Source organism: Schistocerca piceifrons, chromosome 1, assembly GCF_021461385.2.
Source record: "Schistocerca piceifrons isolate TAMUIC-IGC-003096 chromosome 1, iqSchPice1.1, whole genome shotgun sequence".
Classification (NCBI taxonomy): domain Eukaryota; kingdom Metazoa; phylum Arthropoda; class Insecta; order Orthoptera; family Acrididae; genus Schistocerca; species Schistocerca piceifrons.
In genome coordinates, this window is record NC_060138.1 from 453452021 (window position 1) to 453476859 (window position 24839).

At 40.3% G+C, this 24839-nt stretch overlaps 1 protein-coding gene across 1 annotated transcript in view; it reads left to right on the forward strand.

Annotated features, from left to right (window-relative positions):
- Window positions 1–24839, forward strand: part of LOC124795380 (rotatin) — a 395098-nt gene that overhangs the window by 259041 nt on the left and 111218 nt on the right. The window contains exons 21-22 of the mRNA XM_047259395.1: window positions 8645–8762; window positions 23294–23507. Coding sequence (XP_047115351.1) covers window positions 8645–8762; window positions 23294–23507 — 332 coding nt within the window. The remainder of the gene's footprint in view (window positions 1–8644; window positions 8763–23293; window positions 23508–24839) is intronic.

Sequence of the window (24839 nt, forward strand, 5' to 3'; positions counted from 1 at the left end):
GGAGGGTAAAAATCGTAGAGGGAGACCAAGAGATGAATACCCTAAGCAGATTCAGAAGGATATAGGTTGCAGTAAGTACTGGGAGTTGAAGGAACTTGCACAGGATAGAGTAGCATGGAGAGCTGCATCAAACCAGTCTCAGGACTGAAGACAACAACAACAACAACAACAACAACAACAACATCATTCCAACCTGATAATAGTACCAGACTGGTGACAATACTCAAGAATCAGTTGAACAATAAACTTCTTCCAATCAGTCTCATACTGATGTGTGTTTCCCACTAGCTTTAATTATATTTTTTGTTTATTACTTTTACCAGTGATTTACCGCCAGTAATGTATTTATACAGTAATTGATCTCTTCCCCTGTTTCTGCCTACAATGTTACTTTTATTTATGTTCTGAGTGAATTACCTGCCAGCCTTGTGAAGATTCTGTTATTATTCTCTAGCTCTTGTATAATACACTTGTTATCCTGGAGGGTACTGCTGTACTCAATAAATCACAGCTTTGTCATCAGGCATCTGTTTGGCTTTTTTAAAATTGGCTCCAGTCTTACAAAGATGTGGATATCAGTAGGTGTGGGGTCAGAAGATGGTTGAATGTCATACCTGCAGGACCTTGCTAATGCTAGGGTTGCATGTATTTGTTGTTAGTTAGATCCTTACTTCATAGAAAGCATATGCCTAAGATCAGCGTATATGATCCACCAATCAGTTTCAACGACCTATAGTTTCTGAGGCAGTGAAGAAATGGTCTAGTAAATATGATAACATATTCTTACAGTGAAGGAAGGGTGAAGGTGTGGTGCAGAATAAATTACTTGTGAGGAGCGAGAGATTGGTTGACTGGGGTGAACACACAGAATGGAGGCCACCGTGAATGGTTTCTTACTCTCATAGATATCATAGTTAACACAAGCTACGATATAATTCTACTCAGATTTCCATAGTAGTCATTATTAACAAGAAAAAGAAGTTTTATTTGTGGATCCACATAATTCATAAAATTATAACAGTTTAATTTGTATAATTTAACATGAAATGTTTCTACAGTTACTTAGCCATACAGGCAAGATATAACCAAGAAGCCTAGGTTTACAGATTTGCACAAATAAGGTTATGACCGAAAGCACCCACACCAAGATTCTTGTAGAAACGGCCATTAAATAATGCTAAACATATAAGGTCCTGAAAACTGTATTAATAAAAAAATAATTAGTCTCCATTTACATTCAGGGTGATATCTCAAGCTGTATTTCTAGCTTGGGCCACTACTTAAGAAGACAGGATTGTGGTACAATTTCCTAAGAGAAGGTGGTAAGCAAGTTACAAGCAGAGGAACAACTGTGGAATGCAATCCAAGAGCAAGACCATGTTTAGATTTCCACTTACTCACCAAAAAGGCCTCCACAATCAACCTTGCGATCTGGAACCAGATGATAGCATTGCTGAAGAAAGGCTGCTGATGACCACTGGAGAAATGGTAGCCCACAAGTTCAACTATTTCAAACTGTTGATCCCTACCCAATTGCCCAACTATCACTCTCAACCTGCTGCTGGTAGATGCTAAAAGCTCTGCTGCCAAATACATACTACCCTGTCTTTGTGCTATCCTCACAGATGAGTTGTCTCAGTGAAAATACATACTACCCTGTCTTTGTGCTATCCTCACAGATGAGTTGTCTCAGTGAAACCAGGCAGCACCACAACATGGTGATGCCAGTGTATTGGTTGTGCTCTAAATGAGATTTTAAAATGTGGTGGAAGATTTGTTAGAAATGGGAGGGGATAAGGGCGACTGTAGACATCTCAAGTGACCTGCCCCCTGATTTCTAATGTGTTATTGCTTGGGTTAGGTCAGGCCAGGAAGGTGTCCAGCATCACTACTTAGTGCTGGTTCTAAAAGGTCATTGCCAAGTGGCAGTTAGAGATCCACCAGGGCTCGAGATCATGATCTATGAAGGTTGGAACTTAAATAGTGGCAACTATTTGTTCACAACCGATACAAAAGAGTTACATGTTTGCACATGTTACTGTCCATTAAAAGTAGTCACCAGCATTGTGTAGAACCCTTTGCCAGCGATGTGCAAGGTGTAGTATACCGTTAGCAAAGCCTGTTCTGTTGATGGTGCGAATGGAGCAGTCTACTGCCTGTTGAATCCCTGGAACAGTTCTGAAGCGAATGCCACGAAGTCGTTCCTTCATCTTTGGAATCAAATCAAAGTCACAAGGACTTAAGTCCAGGGAGTATGGTGGATGGTACAGTATTTCCCAGTCCCATCGACAGAACAGAGCAGCCACAGCTTGCGCTGTATGTGCCCACACATTGTCGTCCAAAATGATGGGTGTGTTGCGCAGAGAGTGTCGCCGCTTCTGTCGCAAAGCTGGTCGCAGGTGATGCTCCTAAAACGTGCACTGACGATCTGCCATGGAGGAACATAATGCATTAGGATAACACCATCACAGTTGTACACGAGAATCACCATGACTTCAGACCGCTCCATTCGCACCATCAACAGAATAGGCTCTGCTAACAGTATACTACACCTTCCACATCACTAGCAATAGGTTCTACATAATGCTGGTGACTACTTTGAAGGACAGTAACAGGTGCAAACATGTAACTCTTTTGCATCACTTGTGAAAGAATAGTTGCCACTATTTAAGTTCCAACCCTCATATAATTTTTTTTTCACTTTCCATAGAAAAAAAACTGTGAATGATGCCTCTTTCGCCATATGTAGTATGTTAATGAAGCCTATAAACTTGTGATCAGCTCTTGTCTCTGGAAAGGAATAATCTGTTGTTATAACCATTACATGTTGACATCTCCATGCTGTCAATTGCTCAATGTCAATTTTTTATTTTCCATAGCTCCAGCTCTTACATAGTTTCAGCTAAATTGTGAGGAATTACACAGTGGACCTTCAAGATAACATTCTCCATTTGCCACCCAACCACCTAATGTTATTAGCCACATCCCATAACCAAATAGCCCTTTTCATTGAAGAAAACCATACTTGGAGCTCTGAGTATACATTTATACTCAGCAGTTCACCTTGCAGTGTGTGTCAGGAAGTACTTCTATTACCACTGTCATTTCTTTTGTTCCCTGTTACATTTGAAAAAGGTGCCAGGGTTGCCACAAGTTCTGGAAATCAGGGAATTTCAAACATACCAGGGAAATTTGAAGAAAAAAAAAATACATTGGGAAAAATCTCGTTTTTGTCTCAGTTGCCTGAAATTGTTTGTACACTGAGATGCCATTCTTCATCGGTGGTTGGGCATGGCTGAGTATGTGCGCCATTTCCTGACTCTCTCATTCTTACTGCTTTTCACCATCCCACCCTCCTCTCAGCTAGCAGTCAGTGCTGCCACCACTACTTGCTGCTAGTCTAGCAGCTGCCAATTAGAGGCAGGGCAGCATGAGGAATGGTTTGTTTGTATTTGATTCTCAGAGCTTGTTGACGCAGCAGCCAGAGACAATGATCATATGTGCATGAGGTGTGTCTGATTGGATGTGTGTTCCCTCTTGTTTTCTGACAAAGGCTATGGCCAAAAATTTACTTTTGAGTGTGAGATTATCTTTTCTATGTGCCTGTCTGTGATTCAGCGATCATCTTTATGGTGAGTTGCTACCTATGCTCATTAGTATTGATTCTCACAGTTTTTGCGCTTGCCATCTGTTGCCTGGGTGATCACCATGGTCTCATTTCGTCAACATGTTGTCTGTGCCAAGACAATAGCTGGCCACACGAGTGAACTTTCATGACAGGCCAAAACCTCAGGCCATTTCTGTAGGTATCTCTAACGGATCGCGCCTTCTGATCTGAAGCACATAGATTCCCACTAATGTGCAGCCCCTGCCTGTCGTATCTAGTCTCACCGATCTGCCCGCAGGCTGGTTCTGTCTGTGTGTGGCATAATGCAGCAGATTTTCACGGTTTATCCATGGACCCAGGACTGTGGTGCTCCTCGGCAGGCCAGAGGCCACAGGCGATGGATTTCAGGAATTGCGACTGTCTCACCACAAGTACATTGTACAATGTGGCGTTGTATAGACATTTTATTTATTCTAGTACATTTTGGCACTTCAAAAGTAGTATAGTAGAAAGTATGGATGATAAGAAGAAGAAAATTGTGGCAGTCACTGTCAGTTTGTACGCTATGTACTCGTGTATTTCTTGAAATAAAAATCACATAATACCTGTTGAATAGACATAACACAGTGGGAAATAACCAACAATAATAAACGTAGTAGAGCTAACATTTTATTCGTGGTCACCTACAGTGTTGGTTTACACAACTCTTCCCCATCTTATACATTTCTTTCAAGAGGCCTACTTTTTTCAGAGGTTGTTTCTAAAAGCAGTGAAGGTATTTTAAATCTGTCTTGAGACTCCAACAAAATGCGTATTTTTGTCACCAGATGTGTTTCGCTTTATTGAAATAAAATAACATCAGTGGTATTAATGAAACATATATACCATTTGGCTTCTTTCTCCATGTAAAAGCAGTTCATTACACAAGATGTTGACGTTAGTACTTAAGATTTCTGCTCACACATTTAGAAATACAGAAGTCCTTACATTTTTTTTATCTACTTGGATCTTTACTTACCCTTGAGATCTCAAAATTTATCAGGGGAAAATGCTAAAACTTGTCTGAAAATCAGGGAAACATCAGGAAATTTCACTTGGGAAAAGTTGTGGCAACCCTGAGTGTGTGGTAAGGACAGCTATCAGTAAGTTTCTGTATGATCTCTGATTACTCTCCCTCCCCTCCTACCCTGGTTATTTAATCACCATTGTATAACTTGTTCTGTGACCACAAAGAAAAGCATCTACAGCATTGGCACTATTTCCAAGAACCAAATACAGAAACATGGTGGCCGTAAATAACATTGAACCAGTATATTATTGATATAGAAAACGCTTTTTGTATACAAAAAGGAACTGTACTTACCAGATGCTAGGAGTAAGAAAAGGCCTGCTTCTTTCCACCCTTTTTTCCTTTCTGTCAGTTATGAGTCAGTCTATTTTCTGGATTTGAGAAGTACAGTTATTACATATGCATGCAGTCATGCAGGTAGTAAAAGGCATTTGTTGTTGTGGTCTTCAGCACGAATACTGGTTTGATGCCACTCTCCACATTACTGTGGTCTTCAGCACGAATACTGGTTTGATGCCACTCTCCACATTATTCTATCATGTGCAGGTCTCTACATCTCTACGTAATTAACACAGCCTACGAGGGTGAATCAAATACAAATGGGATTTTATTTTTTAAATTAATTTATTGAAAAACAAAAGCCAGTTTCAGTTTATTTTTCCACATAGTTTCCTGCTTTAGAGACACATTTTTTCTAGCGAGAAAGAAGGTTTCTCATTGCAGCATCATAGTGTGAAGCTGATTGTATCAGGAACCAGTTGTGCACAAATTCCGTCATACCTTCATAATCTTCAAATTGGTGCCAACTTGTAGTGTCCCTAGGCAGTCGAAACAAATGGAAATCACAGGGTGATAGGTCTGGGTTGTAACGGGGATGGTTACATTGAATCCAGTGCATTTCCTGTATTTTGGAGACTGTTAGAGATGGAGTATGGGGTCCGACATTGCTGTGGGTGAGGATTACCCATCGAATTGATTGGTCTCATCTTTTGTGGTGAACCTTACCAGCTGAAAGTGAAGTCTTGACTCTCACTGGGACTTCCTCCCCTTTCCTTGTTTGGATTTTAGAGTGTAGTAGTGGACCCACATTTCATCGCAGGTGACAGTCCGACTCAAAAATGCATCACCTTCTTTCACAAACAGTGCTGTAACCCTCTCAGGCCTCCAAACATCTCAACTTATGATTTTTGATCAGAATTTGAGGGACCCATTTGGAGAACACTTTATGGAACTGTAGGTCATTTGTGATGATCACTTGACATCTCCCATAACTTATTCCTGTGCTGCAATTTCTGATACTCTCAACAATCAATTGCCTTCAAGAATGCCTCAAACCACATGAATGTTTTCGTCTGTGATGCTGGTCCGAGGATGTTGATCGTGTTGTTGATTTTCCACATGTTTTTGTCCCATACAACTCTTTATGGCAGGTAAACACAGGTATCCTTGACAATGTTTATTCACTAAACTTTGCAGTCAATCTCTAAAAAATGTCTATCGCTTGAACTCCTTCATGAGCAAAAAATTTTGTAATTGTGCCTTGCACAGTGGAGTGGGTGCACATGTTGTTCAGACATTGCGTGTGTTGCTGATGAAGCTGTTGGAAGTATGTAACATCCGGCTCTCCCACTCCTAATGGTCCCACCCAACACTACTAGAAGTGTGTGCCCAGTCTGCCCAACTGCTGATACTCAGGAACAAAACTCCCATTTATATTTTATTCACCCTCCCACATACACTTTAACTTGCTTACTGCAGTCATGTGTTGGTCTGTGTGTACAGTTCATAACCACCCACACTTCCCTCCCTTAGCAAATTAACTATTCCATGATTCCTCAAGTTGTGTCCTATCAAACTATCCATTCATGAAATGAATTTGTGCCTTAAATGTTCTTTTCTCCTCAATTTGATTTAGTACCTCTTCATTAGTTAATCTGTCCATCTAATCTATAACATTCTTCTGTAGTACCACATTTCAAAAGTTTTTACTCTTTTGTTCTCTGTATTGTTTGTCATCTGCGTTTCACTTCCCTGTAAGGCTACACTCAAGCAAATGATTTCAGAAAAGTCTTATCGTTGACCTATCTTCTAAGATAAGTCATTGCACATGTTCCTACATTTCTCTGGAATCCAAATTGATCTCCCTGCCACTTGTTTCATCCTTCTGTTTATAATTCATGTCAGTAACTGGTGATACCTACTTACTAAACTCATAATTCAATAATTCTGATATTTGTTGACACCAGCCTTCTTTGGTAGTAAGATTATTACATTCTTCTTGTAGTCTTGGGATATTTCTCCCATCTCATATGTGCTATGTGCTAAGTGGAACAGTTTTGTCATGGTTGATAGTTGCAAGGATCTTAGTGATTCTAAAGGAACATCATCTACTCCAGGTGCCTTTTTTTGACTTAGGTCTTTCAGTTATTTCTCAAGTTTGTCTCGCAGTGTTGCATCACCTATCTCAACTTCATCCCCGTCCCTTTCCGTAACACTGTCTTCAAGTTCCTTTCCTCTATGAAACGTTCTTATGTATTGCTTCCCCCTTGCACCCTTGCCTTCTTTGTGTAGTTCTGTGCCACAATTGTAGTTTTTAATGTTCATGCATCAGCTTCTCTCTTCTTCAAAGTTTCTTTAAATTTCCTTTACACAGCATCTACCTTTTATACAGTCATGCATGCCTGTGCAGCTTAGCACTTCCCCTCTAGTCATTCCTGCTTTGTCGATTTGTGCTTTCTATGATAACCTCATTTTTTAGACATCTGTGTTCACTTTTGCCTGCTTCATTTATTGCATTTTTATATTTTCTCATTTCATTAATTATATTTATTATCTTGACTGTTATTCAAGGTTTCCTACTGGACCTTGTGTTTTTGTCAACTTGTTTCTCTGCTGTCTTCACAATTTCAATTTCAGAACTGCCCATGCATTGTATTTTTATACCTATTTCAGTTATATTTGGTTGTTTTAAATTATCCATGTCCCATGTCTATAATTTTCTACCTTTCTCCAGTTTCTTCATTTTGTCTACATTTTGTTACTAATAAACTGTGGCAACCGCCCTCATTTGCTCCTGGAAATGCTTTGCTATTTAAAATTTGGATTATAGATCTCTATATTAACATTATGTACTCTGAACCCTTCTGGTGTCTTCAGGTCTCCTTCTCCTATACAGTCTTATTTCAAGATTCTTAAACCAAATATTAGCAATGATTAAATTATACTCTGTGAAAAATTTTATCAGATGGCTTCCCCTTTCATTCGTTGCTCCCAGTACATGTTCTCATTCCATTTTTTCCTGCTCATCCTTTTTCCACTTTCTAATTCCTTTCCTGCCAACACATTTACACTTTTGCCTCCATTAATGTTGTGAACAATTTCTTTTATCTCACCATCCGTTTTTTGCTGGACTGGTGGGCATACATACTTGTATTACTCTGGTGGGTAATGGCATTGTATCTATCATAACTTCAATAAGCTGTTCACTGTGCGTGCATAGAAGTTTCCAAGTATTCCTATTTTCTTGTTCATTTTTAGGTCTGCTCCTGCATTACACTAATTTGAGATGACCGCCTCTTGTCAGCAAGTGCATGCTAATCAGACCTTTTAACAGATGCCCATCTAAAGTGATTGCACCTATGCTAAGGGTACCTGTTTCATTGAGGCATGCAAGCCAACCCACTGCAGTAAGGTCTTGAAGTGGGGGGTGAAGCGGTGAAATGTATATCATCAGAAATATAATTGTTTTGTACCTACCTGTATTAACTTGTGTGTGTGTGTGTGTGTGTGTGTGTGTGTGTGTGTGTGTGTGTGTGTGTGTGTGTGAGAGAGAGAGAGAGAGAGAGAGAGAGAGAGAGAGAGAGAGAGATTACAGCAGTTGGAGTTATTCTTCAGTGTAAACTCTTTTTCCATCAGGCACTAGTTTGGATCAATTAATACATAACGTATTTCATGGTCATATATTACAGCTTTCTGTTAGACCATGCTGAAGCCAACATTGTAAGAGAGCAGTCTGCAATTGTACTAACAAATCTTAGCAGCCATATACGAGGAAAAACATCAGCATCTGTTACTGCCCTAAAACAGGTAAGTACAAAGTTCAGACTCTAAAGTAGTGCAGAATATCATTGTAGTTTCCTGGTGTCATCATTTCATTCATACTGATAAAAACTATAACCATTGTATTCTGTATCCTGAACATACCAAGCATAGTTTAAATTTTAAACATATTGTTTTGGATTAATGACTTCTGTTTTCCATTCCAGTACAGACACTTAATAAATTGACAAATAACAGAATTTTTTTTTTTTAAAAAAAGAGTACTTTTGAAACTTATTCAGCTATAGTATATACCTCCAAGCATTTCAGAACCCATATGCACATGTGCAGGATCAACATTGTTTTCAAGCTTCATGACAGGTTAAAAGTGTGTGCTGTACCTATATTCAAGCCTGGAATCTTACTGTTCAAAGGCAGTGCTCTTTGTGAATGAGTGATCCAAGCATGACTCATGACTTGCCCTCACAGCTTTAATTCCACTAGTATCTCTCTTGAACATTCCAAACTTCACGAAAGCTCATACATAAGAAAAAAAAGCATTATCTTTTGAAGTCTAGGCTGTAAGCCAATAATGCACTGAACGAATTAGACTCCTGCTCAAATTCATCAGTGTCACTCCATGTCAGAAACCACCTTTCTTTTTCATCAGTCACATGACCATTTTGATGCAACCCACCACGATTTCTTCTCCTGCACACACCTTTTCATCTCAGAGTAGCACTTGTAACCTACACCATGAATTATTTGCAGGATGTATTCAAATCTCTGTCTTCCTTTATAGTTTTATCCTCTACTGCTCCTTCAAGTACCATGGAAGTTATTGATTGATGAATTAGCAGATGTCCTATCATCATGAACCTTCTTCTTGTCAGTGTCTCCTGTATATTCCTTCTCTCACCAATTCTTCAGAGAACCTCCTCATTTCTTACCTTATCAGTTCACCTAATTTTCAACATTCTTCTGTAGCACCACATCTCAAATGTTCCAGTTTTCCCCTCATCTTTCACTACCATACAATGCCGTGCTCCAAAGATATATTTTCAGAAATTTCTTCCTCAAATTGAGGCCCATGCTTGATACTGGTAGACTTATCTTCGCTGGGAGTGCACATATGGCCAGCACTAGTCTGCTTTTTATGTCCTCCTTGCTCGATACATCATGGGCTATTTTGCTGCCTGGGCAGCAGAATTCCTTAACTTAATGTTGTTGTTGTTGTGGTCTTCAGTCCTGAGACTGGTTTGATGCAGCTCTCCATGCTACTCTATCCTGTGCAAGCTTCTTCATCTCCCAGTACCTACTGCAGCCTACATCCTTCTGAATGTGCTTAGTGTATTCATCTCTTGGTCTCCCTCTACGATTTTTACCCTCCACTACTAAATTGGTGATCCCTCGATGTCTCAGAACATGTCCTACCAACCGATCCCTTCTTCTAGTCAAATTGTGCCACAAGCTCCTCTTCTCCCCAGTTCTATTCAATACCTCCTCATTAGTTATGTGATCTACCCATCTAATCTTCAGCATTCTTCTGTAGCACCACATTTCGAAAGCTTCTATTCTCTTCTTGTCTAAACTATTTATCGTCCAATTTTCACTTCCATACATGGCCACACTCCATACAAATACTTTCAGAAATGACTTCCTGACACTTAGATCTATATTCGCTGTTAACAAATTTCTCTTCTTCAGAAATGCTTTCCTTCCCATTGCCAGTCTACATTTTATATCCTCTCTACTTCGACCATCATCAGTTATTTTGCTCCCCAAATAGCAAAACTCTTTTACTACTTTAAGTGTCTCATTTCCTAATCTAATTCCCTCAGCATCACCCGACTTAATTCGACTACATTCCATTATCCTCGTTTTGCTTTTGTTGATGTTCATCTTATATCCTCCTTTCATGACACTGTCCATTCCATTCAACTGCTCTTCCAAGTCCTTTGCTGTCTCTGACAGAATTACAATGTCATCGGCGAACCTCAAAGTTTTTATTTCTTCTCCATGGATATTAATACCTACTCCGAACTTTTCTTTTGTTTCCTTTATTGCTTGCTCAATATACAAATTGAATAAAATTGGGGATAGGCTACCCAACCACTGCTTCCCTTTCATACCCCTCGATTCTTATAACTGCCATCTGCTTGCTGTACAAATTGTAAATAGTCTTTCACTCCCTGTATTTTACCCCTGCCACCTCCAGAATTTGAAAGAGAGTATTCCAATCAACATTGTCAAAAGCTTTCTCTAAGTCTACAAATGCTAGAAACGTAGGTTTGTCTTTCCTTAATCTTTCTTCTAAGATAAGTTGTAGGGTCAGTATTGCCTCACGTGTTCTAACATTTCTACGGAATCCAAATTGATCTTCCCCGAGGTTGGCTTCTATCAGTTTTTCCATTCGTCTGTAAAGAATTCGCGTTAGTATTTTGCAGCTGTGACTTATTAAACTGATAGTTCGATAATTTTCACATCTGTCAACACCTGCTATCTTTGGGATTGGAATTATTATATTCTTCTTGAAGTCTGAGGGAATTTCACCTGTCTCATACGTCTTGCTCACCAGATGGTAGAGTTTTGTCAGGACTGGCTCTCCCAAGGCTGTCAGTAGTTCTAATGGAATGTTGTCTACTCCGGGGGCCTTGTTTCGACTCAGTTCTTTCAGTGCTCTGTCAAACTCTTCACGCAGTATCATATCTCCCATTTCATCTTCATCTACATCCTCTTCCATTTCCATAATATTGCCCTCAAGTACATCACCCTTATATAGACCCTCTATATACTCCTTCCACCTTTCTGCTTTCCCTTCTTTGCTTAGAACTGGGTTTCCATCAAAGCACTTGATATTCGTGCAAGTGGTTCTCCTTTCTCCAAAGGTCTCTTTAATTTTCCTGTATCTATCTTACCCCTAGTGAGATAAGTCTCTACATCCTTACGTTTGTCCTCTAGCCATGCCTGCTTAGCCATTTTGCACTTCCTGTCGATCTCATTTTTGAGACATTTGTATTCCTTTTTGCCTACTTCGTTTACTGCATTTTTATATTTTCTCCTTTCATCAATTAAATTCAATATTTCTTCTGTTACCCAAGGGTTTCTACCAGCCCTCGTCTTTTTACCTATTTGATCCTCCGCTGCCTTCACTATTTCATCCCTCAAAGCTACCCATTCCTCTTCTACTGTATTTCTTTCCCCCATTCCTGTCAATTGTTCCCTTATGCTCTCTCTGAAACTCTGTACAACCTCTGGTTCTTTCAGTTTATCCAGGTCCCGTCTCCTTAAATTCCCACCTTTTTGTAGTTTCTTCAGTTTTAATCTACAGTTCATAACCAATAGATTGTAGTCAGAGTCCACATCTGCCCCTGGAAATGTCTTACAATTTAAAACCTGGTTCCTAAATGTCTGTCTTACCATTATATAATCTATCTGATACCTTTTAGTATCTCCAGGATTCTTCCATGTATACAACCTTCTTTTATGATTCTTGAACCAAGTGTTAGCTATGATTAAGTTATGCTCTGTGCAAAATTCTACCAGACGGCTTCCTCTTTCATTTCTTAGCCCCAATCCATATTCACCTACTATGTTTCCTTCTCTCCCTTTTCCTACTGTCGAATTCCAGTCACCCATGACTATTAAATTTTCGTCTCCCTTCACTACCTGAATAATTTCTTTTATCTCATCATACATTTCATCAATTTCTTCATCATCTGCAGAGCTAGTTGGCATATAAACTTGTACTACTATAGTAGGTGTGGGCTTCATGTCTATCTTGGCCACAATAATGCGTTCACTATGCTGTTTGTAGTAGCTTACCCGTACTCCTATTTTTTTTAACTTCATATGCTTCATAATTCCCAGTTCTGACTTTACATTTCTCACTGTTCTCATTTCTGCTACTTCTCATTGCTGTTGTCATTCCTCAATTTAATCTCAATCCATATTCTGTACTCATTAGATTGTTCATTCCAATCAATACATCCTGTAATTCTTCTTCACTTTCACTGAGGATGGCAGTGTCATCAGTGATCCTTATCATTGATATCATATCACCTTGAATTTTAATCCCACTCTTGAATCTTTCTGTTTTTCCATCATTGCTTCTTCGATATATACATTGAACAGTAGGAGCAAAAGATTACATCCCTGTCTCACACCCTTTTTAATCCATTCACTCATTCTTAGTCTTCCAGCCTCTTTGTTCCCTCTTGGTTCTTGTACATATTGTACATTACTGTTGGGGATATATGAGTAGTAATTTTGTATGTGACTGTGTATGCAGCAAAGTGCTGTGCACGGAGTGTAATAGACTTCTATGACTGTTTTGTATGCTCTGCGGCGTCACCTTAACTACCGATTGTGAATGCACTCTTCTGTGTAATGGATATTAAAATATAGTTTGCCTTGTTCCCGCATTTTCCATGTTCAGATTTACTTATTCCACTGCGCTAGCTCCAACAATTACCCATCTCTCCCTACTGCTTACTCCTATTTTTCTTCTCAGAATTTTGAACATTTTGCACCATTTTACATTGTTGAAAGATTTTTCCAGGTTTACAAATCCTATGAACATGTCTTGATTTTCTTCAGCTTTGCTTCCATTATAAATCGTAATGTCAGAACTGCCTCTCTGGTGCCACTACCTTTCCTAAAATCAAACAGATCATCATCTAACAGACCCTCAGTTTTCTTGTCCATTCTTTGGTATCAAAAAGTAATCACTCTAAATAGCAACATGCTGAACAGTAAATACTCTCATGTGTTCTCAAAGAACTGTAAAAGCAGTGTTCACAGAGTAAGTGATGGTATTTCACACAGCTGTGTTTTACCCACTTCTTTTTAATATGACATTCCAGAATCAAAATCCAGGAAATTTATTTGCGCTGATGATATCGCTGTGATTGCTCAGGATCAAAGCTGTAGGGAAGCGAAACAACGCTAACATCAGACCTAAAGATGTTGAATGAATACCTCAGACACAACTCTCTCTGACCAGATCCGCAAAACACCATTGTATCAACATTCCATGTACAGAGTAGACAAGCAAACTACAAACCCAACATCACACTTGACTCTCCAATACTGCAACACTCCAAAATATGTAAGTGTGGCCCTAGACAGATGTGTGGCATATAAATTCCATCTCCAAAATGTGGCAGCTAAAATCAAAGCTCAGAACAATGTACTCCATAAGTTAAAAGGAACTGCCTAGGGTGCCACTGCAACAGTCTTCAGACCATTGGCTGCAGCACTTTCACACTCAGTCACAGAATACCGCTGTTCTAGCACTGATTACCGCTACTAACTAGTATTCTTCCACCATCCATAAGAAGATCACAGTCATTGCTGAACATGTGGACAAGAATCAGAATTTATAAGTAACAATCCAGAGTTACCAATTCATTCAGAAATTTCATTATCAAAACCCCAGTGACTGAGGTCTAAAAAACCATCATGACACATTGAATCAGTTTGCAGGACAATAATTTCAGCATGTAAGAAACCTGGAATGATCAATGGCAGGAGTAGTCTTCCATGAAGTATCACCAGTACTCAAATCTCCCTGGGAGCAACCAGGAGGTTTTCACATACGCTGATGACAATATTGCATACTAAATTGGATCAGAATAGACTGGGGCAGATGTGCAACTTTGCTACACCAATGGGGATGAAGGTCCTCCACTGAATGTTTGCTCAGGGCATTCAAAGGGACAATGGAAGACCTTCACAGTTTGTGAAGCTGCAGAAGCTTCTGACTGGATTTCCATCTGGATTTAGAGCTTTGAACCATTTAAGTACTTAAGAATGTAACATCAGAAGTCCTTGATGCCAAGTGAAGAGAGAAAGGATGAAGCTGTTAATCATAGTGCAGTTAGGCATTGGACAAGCAGGTAATATGGTGATACCTGGCATACCAATACTGGGAACATCCTATGTGGCAGCGGACTCCTTACTAAGTGTATGAATTGTCAGTCCAAGTGGGAGTATGAGAAGTGAGAGTGTGCAGAGTATTGAGAGAGATGAAGTGCAAAAATAGAAGCCACAAACCACATCATTACCTTCACATAGCCCACGAGTATATGTGTATGATGACAATGCAACTCACGTTGAGCAGGACCAACAATAAGATAATTTTATAAGAACCATTGCATTCAGGGTGTTTAGATCAGACACTTCTCTACAAATACCTGTCTATATCGAATAGTGTTCCTATGGAACTTAAAAGGAATACTGCCAACATTGTGGATGGAGCCTTATATATTGGCTTATGCATATAATCTTGAAATGCAGTTTGATTGGGTGGGGGGAAGTGCGACGCCCCGCGACAGATCATGGGCCAAAGCCCTTCTGCAGCCGCGGCCACTTGCAGAACTCTGCCATCATGGTAACAATGCTTCACCTTCTTCTTCAAGTGTCCTGACAGGAGTGGATTTCTGTGTAGACTCTTGTTGTGTTTGAATCATTCTCAAAGCTGGATCCCAGGCCTTGCTTTACTGGAAACTGCTGTCTTTATTTATTAGTTCGTCATGCAGCTGGATCTACATTGCCTCTTTGAGGATACAGTCCCAGAAGGTGTTCGATTGCTGTAACACCTTTGTGCCATTGTAGTTCATGTCATGTCCATGTGAGATGCAGTGCTCTGCCATGGAGTACTCGGTCGGTTGTGCATTGTCTGCGTGCCGTTTATGTTCACTAAATCTCTCCTGTACTGTCTGCATGGTCTGGCCTACATACGTTTTCCCGCACTGGCAAGGGATGCTGTAAACTCCCGGTTTCTAAAGTCCTAAGTCGTCCTTGACTGATCCTAATAATGTTTATGTTTCTGATGGAGGGCGAAACACGCACTTGACATTGTATTTTCTGAGTATTCTGCTGATCTTTGACGATGTGTTCCGACATATCGTATAGTAGCCGTTGTAACCGGTTTGTCTTCGTCTGTACGGCCTGATTACGAATGTGTCGTCTAAATATCGAAAAAAGCAAGAGGGCTTGTAGACTGCCAACTAGAGAGCTTCTTCTCCAAAAGCATCCATAAACATATTGGCCAATACTGGTGATAGCAGACAGCCCATCACTACTCCATCTGTTTGTCCATAGTAGTTCCCATTGGACAGAATGTATGTTGACATAATTATGAATTCAAAGACTTACGTTACTGTTTGCCGGATGTTTCTCCTATGAGGCATAGGGAATCTCTTAAAGGTACCCTAGTAAAGAGGGATATCAGGTAAAAGCTCACCATGAGGTCTTCTTGACCCAGTCACAAGTTCAGGAGCTGCTGGATGAAATGCGCGGAGTTTCTGATGTGGTGCTGACATTTGCCCACAAAGGGACTGAGCATCGACATCAGGATAAAAGGAATTGCACAGTCCTACTGCCATGTAATGTATACAAGCAAAAATTGTACGACCTATTAGAAGATGACACCTACCAGAGAATCAAAGGCGATCCTACCAACAGAGTGAAAAGGAAGACTATTGAGCTTCTCCAGCATACCTTCGAAGATAAGAAGATGCTGAAGAAACTTCGTTCATGAGCAGCTGCAACTCCTAGACTTTATGGACTACCTAAAGTCCATAAGGATGAATCACCTCTCTGCACGATTGTATGCAACATTGGAGCACCAACATAAGAATTAGCAAAACATCTGATGTTTTTCAGTCCCTTTGTGGGCAGATGCCTGCACCACATCAGAAAGTGCGCGCATTTCATCCAGCAGATCCAGAACTTCTGAATGGGTCAAGAAGACGTCTTGTCGAGCTTTAATGTGGTATCCCTCTTTCCTAGGGTACCTATAAGAGATTCCCTAAGTCTCATATTAGAAAACTTCTGACCAACAGTAATGAAAGTTTTCAAATTCGTACTTACGTCAACATGCTTTCTGTTCGGTGGGAACTACTATGAACAAACAAATGGAGTAGCGACGGGCTGTCCGCTATCATCGGTAGTGGCCAATATGTTTGTGGAGGCTTTTGAAGAAGCAGCTCTCTCGTCGGCAATCTACAAGCTCTCTTGATTTTTTTGATATGTAGACGATACATTAGTAATCTGGCCGCAAGGACAACAATGCTTCCAAGACTTTCTGCTGCACCAGAACATCAAGTTCACAATCTGCTGTAAGCCAACACATATAGATTTGTACCTGTACGCCTCCAGCTGTCATGCTCCTTCAAAGCGAGAGGTTGTTCTGAGCACACTGGTGCACAGAGCACGCGAAATCTCGGACTGTGAGAGCCCAGCAGTTGAATTGCAGCACTTGCAGGCCATGTTCTGCACCAACGGTTTTAACAACCGGCAGATAAAATGCACCTTAAGACCGAAGAATCCGAAACCACAGCCTTCTGAGAATGAAGACAAACAGGTTGTGACGGCAATTATACCATATGTCGGGAACACATTGGCAAAGATTGGCCGAATACTCAGAAAATACAATGTCAAGTGCATGTTTCACCCTCCATCCAAAACAAAAACATTATTAGTATCAGTCAAGGACGACCTAGGACTCTGGAAACTGGGAGTTTACAGCATCCCTTGCCAGTGTGGGAAAGTGGATGTAGGCCACAACATCTGGACCGTACAGGAGAGATGTAGTGGACATAAACATCACACAGACAACACACAGCTGACCAAGTACTCCATGGCAGAGCACTGCATCTCACATGGACATGACATGAGCTACAGTGGCACAAAGGTGTTACAGCAATCGAAAACCTTCTGAGACTGTATCCTCAAAGAGGCAGTGGAAATCCGGCTGCATGACGAACTAATATATAAAGACAGCGGTTTCCAGTTAAGCAAGGCCTGGGGTCCAGCTTTGAGTATGATTAAAACACTATGACAGTCTACACGAAAATCCGCTCCTGTTAGGACACTTGAAGAAGAAGAAGAAGATGGCAGAGTTCAGCAAGCTGCCGTGGCTGCAGAAGGACTGCGGCCCATGATCTGTCGCAGGGCACTGCACTTACCCCACCACCCAGTGCCGCCCTTCCCCCACCACCGGCCGTGGACTGTTTGGAACCACCTAGACAGGGGATGTGGAAGAGGAGTGGAGATTATATAAAGTCGGCATCCATCAGAGGTCAATCAGATTCCCAGAATGCCTGAAGATAGCAAGAAGTCGGCTTGCCGAAATATCGCGTCTTTTGGACGACGCTACCCGGCTGAATACCCGAGAAATTTTCAACATTCAGCGTTTCTTCCCTAACTAGGTATCACTTTTATCATTTTAAGTTTGCATTACAGAAATGACCAAATTCTTTGTCACATTGGAAATAATCTTTAAACTTCTGAGAAATATATTAAATTGTGAAATATTTTTACCATTACTCAGTATATGCAGAGGTACAAATAATACAATACCATTTCTGTGCACTTTTTTACAAATTATTACTAATTCTGATATATTCACTTGTGGACTGCAGTGCTAACAGACAATGTTGTTCCAAAATTGTAAACTATAACTGGTGTCACACTACCATGAATCTGACTGGTTACCTACCACTACTGGCATGAAAAGTGTGGAGGACTCTTCATTTTCGTTTACACGTCCCACCAAGAAATTTGCCTGCGCAGTTTGCAAGCCAATTCACCCTACACAACTCCTGATACTGTCAAGTTTTAGGGATTACGTACATCTTAAGGAAAGACATCAACTTTTTCTGTAACCCACCACAACACCATAGGTGCTCTAACTACCAGAAAAGTAGGAACTTTCTGGAAAGGGAAGGTGACAATATTGATAACCTTAGAACCTTCAATATTCACATCACATTTAGACATCACTGTTCCTGAAAATTACGCTTACAGCTCTTAGCATTGTGGAATTGGTAAGATTTATGGGCCTTGTATTCTTGGGTATCAGCCATAAGGGATTTAAAAGCAGCGTCTCTTAAGGCACAGAGAATTCTAAAATATTTTTCAACATTATTCTACACTCAGTTGGAGAAGTGATTATCCAGACAAATTCAGTCTCTATTTCTTTCTCTATTGTCTCCAGTATTGTTGAAGCTGTTTCCAAAACTATGGATAGAATAGCATTCATGCATCTCAAGTAGAGTATTATTAAATTGTGTGTGTTCCATGTCATTTTTCAGCCGAAAACTCAGTCACATCTTTTGTGTGCAGTACAAGGAACAAGCCTGAAAAGAATCCGGGAACAGTGAGCAGACTTTTCAGTTTAATTATGCACTTTATTGTATCCACAACAGTGTAATACTTTATAAATTAGTTCATCATCAATGTGTCTTTTAGGGCCTTTGCTTTGCATTTTGACGACATGGGGCTAGATTGTCCAATGTTTTAAACTCTTCTTTTTACCATTGAAACATATGTGAACAAATAAAAGCCCTAAACCTTTCATGGTATTGTGTAAAAGAAGTAGTAATCAACCAATACCATGATAGCGACCTCATTTCTGGAAAATTGCTTTCATTAATGACTTGGCTGGTCTGATTCATAATGGTATTAGATAGAGCTGGTCTGATTCATAATGGTATTAGATAGAGATATAAACTGTAAGTGCTTGTCTACATGGTCATTTCACAGTTAAGCTGTTGATCCAAAGACTGTCGTGGAACTTGCTACTGTTCTTAACAAGTTTCCTCTATCTGTTGTGGTATTAAGGGAGCTCCTCCAATTTGTCATATGCTGGAGTCGATATTACAAGGGTTGTCCAGAAAGTAAGTTCTGATCGGTGGCTAAATGGAAACCACAGTGAAAATCAGAAACATTTTATTTGCAAGAGTTAGCTACACCTTCCTGATACTTCTCTACACAATCGCCACTCCGACTCCGACATTTGTCGGAGCGTTATATCAAATTTCCAACACTATTGTCATAGAAGGCAGCTGCTTGTGTTTTCTGATAATTTTCTATGCTGGTCTATAGCGTGTAGCTTGCACCCAAGTGTTGTCTTCATATCTAGCGTTTCATGTGAACAGAGATGATATTCAGGACAAGCCAATTAGGGCTGTGTTGTGGGTGATCAAACACTTCCCATCGAAAAAGCTGCAGGAGCATCTTCACTGCTCTGCAGAGTGCGGCTGAGAATTGCCATGAAGAAGGAAGTGCATTGCAGTTGTGTTAGGTGGGCGGCATTCATTAAGGCGAAGCATCTCAGTGGGCCCTCCTACTTGGCGGGAGATATCAATGTTCTAGGCACCTTTACTCACTCAAAGTGTGCTCACAACTGAAAAGAGCACCTTGATGCAATCGACAGTCATACTAGAGACGCTACCCAACACATCTGTGCAAAGCTAAATCAGGTTGTCACTGTGGCGTCCATTTCGTGACCGATCAGAACCTCCTTTCTGGACAACCCTCGTAAATGCATTGATATCTTGCTTGGCACCAATCTTTAAAGCAAAGTGCTCATTTCAGACAGTCTCTTAGCAAATGCTGTCTCACTAAGTAGCATGTGTCAGGGAAAACAGAAATGGTCCATACGATGTAAGCATCATAGCCATTGAAGGTGACTTTCCTTGAGAGTGGCACTGATACTCGGTACCTTCACAGTATTCAGCAGCATCTCTTTTGTTACGTGGTCACTTCATGTTACATCTAGAAAGTTTCTTAAGCACCACAGGCAAAAGGTGTTGAACTTACATTCTAGTTTAGCATTGATGCCCAGGTCTCAGCACCATACAAGAGGGAGCTCAGCACACATGCCTGATAGTGTTTTTGTCGTCACCATAAGATGTATGTTTTTCCACACTCTTGTGTGGAGCTTCCTGAAAGTATTTGCTGCTTTCCCAATTGTCGCATTTATTTTGTCATCCAGAGAGAGATCTTCTGGCACAACCAATCCAAGGTAGCATAATTTGTCGAATACATTCAACAGAGAGCCATACAATCTTATGATAGGCATATCCATGTATGCTTGTGCCATGATCACAGTCTTCTTTACATTCAGAGACATAGATAAGAGCTTGCATGCAGCAGGAAATTTGTCCATAAGACTTCGAACATCCTCTTGTGTAAGAGCTAAAGTTCTGCATTTCAGTGAATAAGAAGTTGCTTACAATAAGTCCTCATCATGATAGCTCTTGGACCTCAGTAACAATATGTAGTAAAGTTTCCTGTCAGTTGTACTGTGTAGTTGGATGTCCATATTTGTTGTGCTGAATATGACTTTGGGAAGTAACGAGGAGAATGCACCAAACATTGTAGTGGCCAGTAAATCCTGATGAGCTCCTGTTTGCACAAGAAATGGATGTGATGTGCTTCCTGTAAATGTCACAGCACCTTCCATATTGCTGAGAAAAGTCCTGACCATCTTCAGGAGTTTTGGAGGACACCCTGTTATCACTTGTAAAGTATACAGTTCCTCCCTGTTGGCTGTGTCATACGCCTTATTCAGGTCAACGAAAGCAGTGAACAATGAGGTCTTCTGGTTGTGGCGCTTTTCTTGAGTTTGCCAGAGTGTATCAATAGTAGATCACTGAGCTCAAAACCCACACTGAGACTCAGGGTAGACACACTGTGCAAGCTTCCCCAGTCTGTCCAGCCCAGCTTTTCTGACAATACTCAGCAGTGAAATTCAGCAATAGCAGTCACAGTCACCATTGTCGCCTTTACCTTTGTACCGAATGACAATGTTCACATTGTGCACATCCCCCAGCATAGTGATGTCAGCCTAACATTTCAATAAAATTTTGTAGAGTGCTGGGAGAAGCGATGTCAGTGTGATAAGTTGTGTGTGGATGTTGCCTTTACTGGGGCATTTCCTGCATTTAAGCCATGCAACAGCTCGCTGAAGCTCTCCTTTGTAGGTGCAGCTCCCTTCTTGTGGGAAGTTGACAGTTGAGAAATTTCTCTTGTTGCCTTTGGGGTTATGTTTTCCAGATCCCAGAAGAGGCTGGAGTAGTGTTTGAACCATAGGTGCAGTTGCCAATTGCAGTCCATGTTGGCTGTTCCATCAGTTCCCTTAAGTAAGACATTCGATTTGGGGATGAGCCCTTTGGCCCTTTTGATACCCAGATACATCTTCCCAGCATTGATACACTCCTTTATACAACACTTACACAACGTTTTCCCAATATGTGCTAAAGCAGTTTCAGGCAGTGCACTGAACAATTGCCTTTTAAAATGGTTTTCCACAATCTTCATAAATAAAAATCAGACTCTAAACTTTTCAATGGATCACACTTTTTTTTCATGCAATAAAAATTATGTACATTTTATCTTATGATGCACAGCTATAGTTGATTCTCAGGTTTTAACTTAGAGTTTTAATAAGAAACATAAGTTGTGTCTTAGGAAAACTTACTTTGTTACATGCAAGATTTCTTCATGGAGAGTTAATTTCATTAGCCTCTTTAAAACAGGAATATAGTGCTCAAAAAATTTTCACTGTTATGTACATTTTTATAACTGCACTAGCAAACTTGGGAATGCTTTGCAATTGCTAAATATATATGGGAATTGGGTATATATACTAATAGAACCCTCATTAGGATGTAGTTGCTTAAAATGACTGGAGTAAATCTATTGGAATCATTGATATGGAGGCATTAGAGAGACCTCTCTAGCCGCTTGGTCTGTGAGGACAGTATTCTACATAATTTTAATCTGTGAATGAGCAGGATTTAAAAAAAATTCAGACTGTTCAAATTCCATAATACTTTCCAGATTATGAGTCCCTAAGCTATAAATTCAACTTTCCTTTATTCTGTTAAAATCTGGCATGAAGAAGCAAACAAAACAGCAATTTTTGTGTTAAATTATATGTAAGAAAAATGAATATACATGCAGGAAACAATTTGTCTAATGGTTTACATGCCTTGCTGTCATAGTTGAAACTGACTGCGAGGAAGAAAATGAAACTACACATTTTCAAAGGACAACATTTTCTTTTTCGCAGTCGATTTTAAAAGAAACACTTTACAGCGTTGTTTAAAGATTCTATTTTTTTTAATTTTATTTTAGTTTACGCTGTCAACAAATGATAACCTCATGATTTTGTTTTGTAATATACTGGAGTATTTTATTTTAGTTTACATGGTCAACAAATAATCATTTCAAGATTTCGTTGTTTTTTTATTGTAATAGTACAGGCCATTAAAAATATATAAAAGTAATAGAAAATTTTAAACAGTCATGTATTAGTTTAGAAAGGAATGAATACTGTAGCAGCTGCTGTTGAAAAATGAAATTGAAATTCTTTTATTATTGTTTTCAGCCTCAAGTCACACAAAAAGTATCATGACCAGGTTGAAGTTCTTAGAAGGTCATCATAAGATGATATTAGGAGCAGTTCACATGCTGCCCACCTACCGACATAAATTGCACAAGTTGTAGTTGAAACCAGTTAAGATATTGTTTGTGTGCCCTGAGCCTGAAAATGCAACAAAATAAATTCATTTGTATTAATCACTGTGCTCTCCTTAGGCAGTATGCCTAGTCTCTGTAATTTAGTGATTGTCTACTGATGTTATGTCTAACATGTTACCTTATCTTGTGGTAAGTTTCAAGGATTATGTTGACTTTGTTCCAGAACATGTTCTTGACATCTTTCATACTGTATTTTAATTTGCTTCTCTGAACTGAGTATGTATGTTGTCTATTGATAGGATGCAGTATCTAGTATGCTAGAACTGCTTAAGGAAAATAACTTCTATAGGGAAGCAGGAATTGTAATATCCAGACTGTTTTGTGGTGACAAAATTGCTCCAGGAGGATATGTTCCAGCACCAGTCAAGGCATACCAGCAACAGGATGTTTCTGGTTCTAACCACCTCTTTGGCCATTACCTGATGATATATGGAGGTACACCATTGGCAGAAGGTCAGTGACAATTCAGTGTTAATTATTCCATTTCACATATTTATTGTATCATTAATTTGAAATTAAAGGAGATGATATGACAGAGGGGATGGAAATTGTTGGACAAAGAGGGGGGGGGAACTGCGTAGGTTGAAACCAGGATAATTTTGAGAACTGTAAGGACATCTTCCATCTGTGCAATTCAGAACAGCTGGTGATGGAGTGAAGGATTGAGATAACCAGTGTTATGAAGCAGCCAATTGAAATCAACCATGTTACATTCAGCACAGGGTGGTCCACTATTGCTTTTAGCCACAGTTTGGCAGTGGCCGTTCATCCTGTTGGACTAGCTGGTATAAAAGATGACTGCTTTCATATGTGGCCTGGCTTCTGATGGGGGTTAAGATAATCCTGTGTAAGGACTGGAATAGGAAGTGCTGGGTTGGTGGATTGCACAGGTCTTGCACCTGGGTCTTCCACAGGGATATGATCCCCTTGGCAAGGGATTAGGAATGGCATAGCAATGGATTAGGATGTGGAGATTGGTTGGGAGATGGAAAACCACTTTAAGAGGGGTGGGAAGGATCTTGAATAGGTTGTCTCTCATTTCATGGCAAAGCAGTGATAAAGAATATGGTGGAGTTTTTTCATTCCAGAATGTTATTGGGTGATGCTGGTTCTTGCTGTTGTTGGGAGGATTGGCAGTATGTGGTGGGATACGACGGACTGTGTCTGAGGTTAGTGCCTGTCGGTAAAGGTCTTTGTGAGACCTTCAGCATACTGGGAAAGAAAGGTCTTGTCAACAGATACGCCATCCCTGGCTAGTCAAGCTGTACGGGAGAGATTTTTTGGCTGTCGAAATGTAGATATCGTTGTTGGGTACAATGTGGACAGGGGTGTGCATGGAACCATTAGAGAGGTGGAGGTAAGTGTCCAGGAAGGACGGGGGTGAGAAGGATCAAGTGTTGCGAAGGGGAGAGAAGGCATTGAGGTTGTGAAGGAATGGGGATACAGTGTTTTGGCCCTGACTCGGGATCATAAAGATATCCTCAATTAACCTGCTTCGCAACCTGGCCCATCTAGATCCTTCTCTCTAGATCAGCTTTTATTAACTGTGCAGATGGGAGCTATCCTTACAACACATTTTCCACTCCCGAAATTATCCGGACTTCAATCTACGATAACATACCCCACCACCACCACCACCACCACCACCACCACCACCACCACCACCCACCCAACATTTCCCCTCCCTTCCCTCCCCCCCACCCCACCCCCTCTGTCCTATCATCTTATCCCGTTTCATGTCTCCTCACCCTCATTTGCACTGTTCTCTAGCAATGCACCCATCTT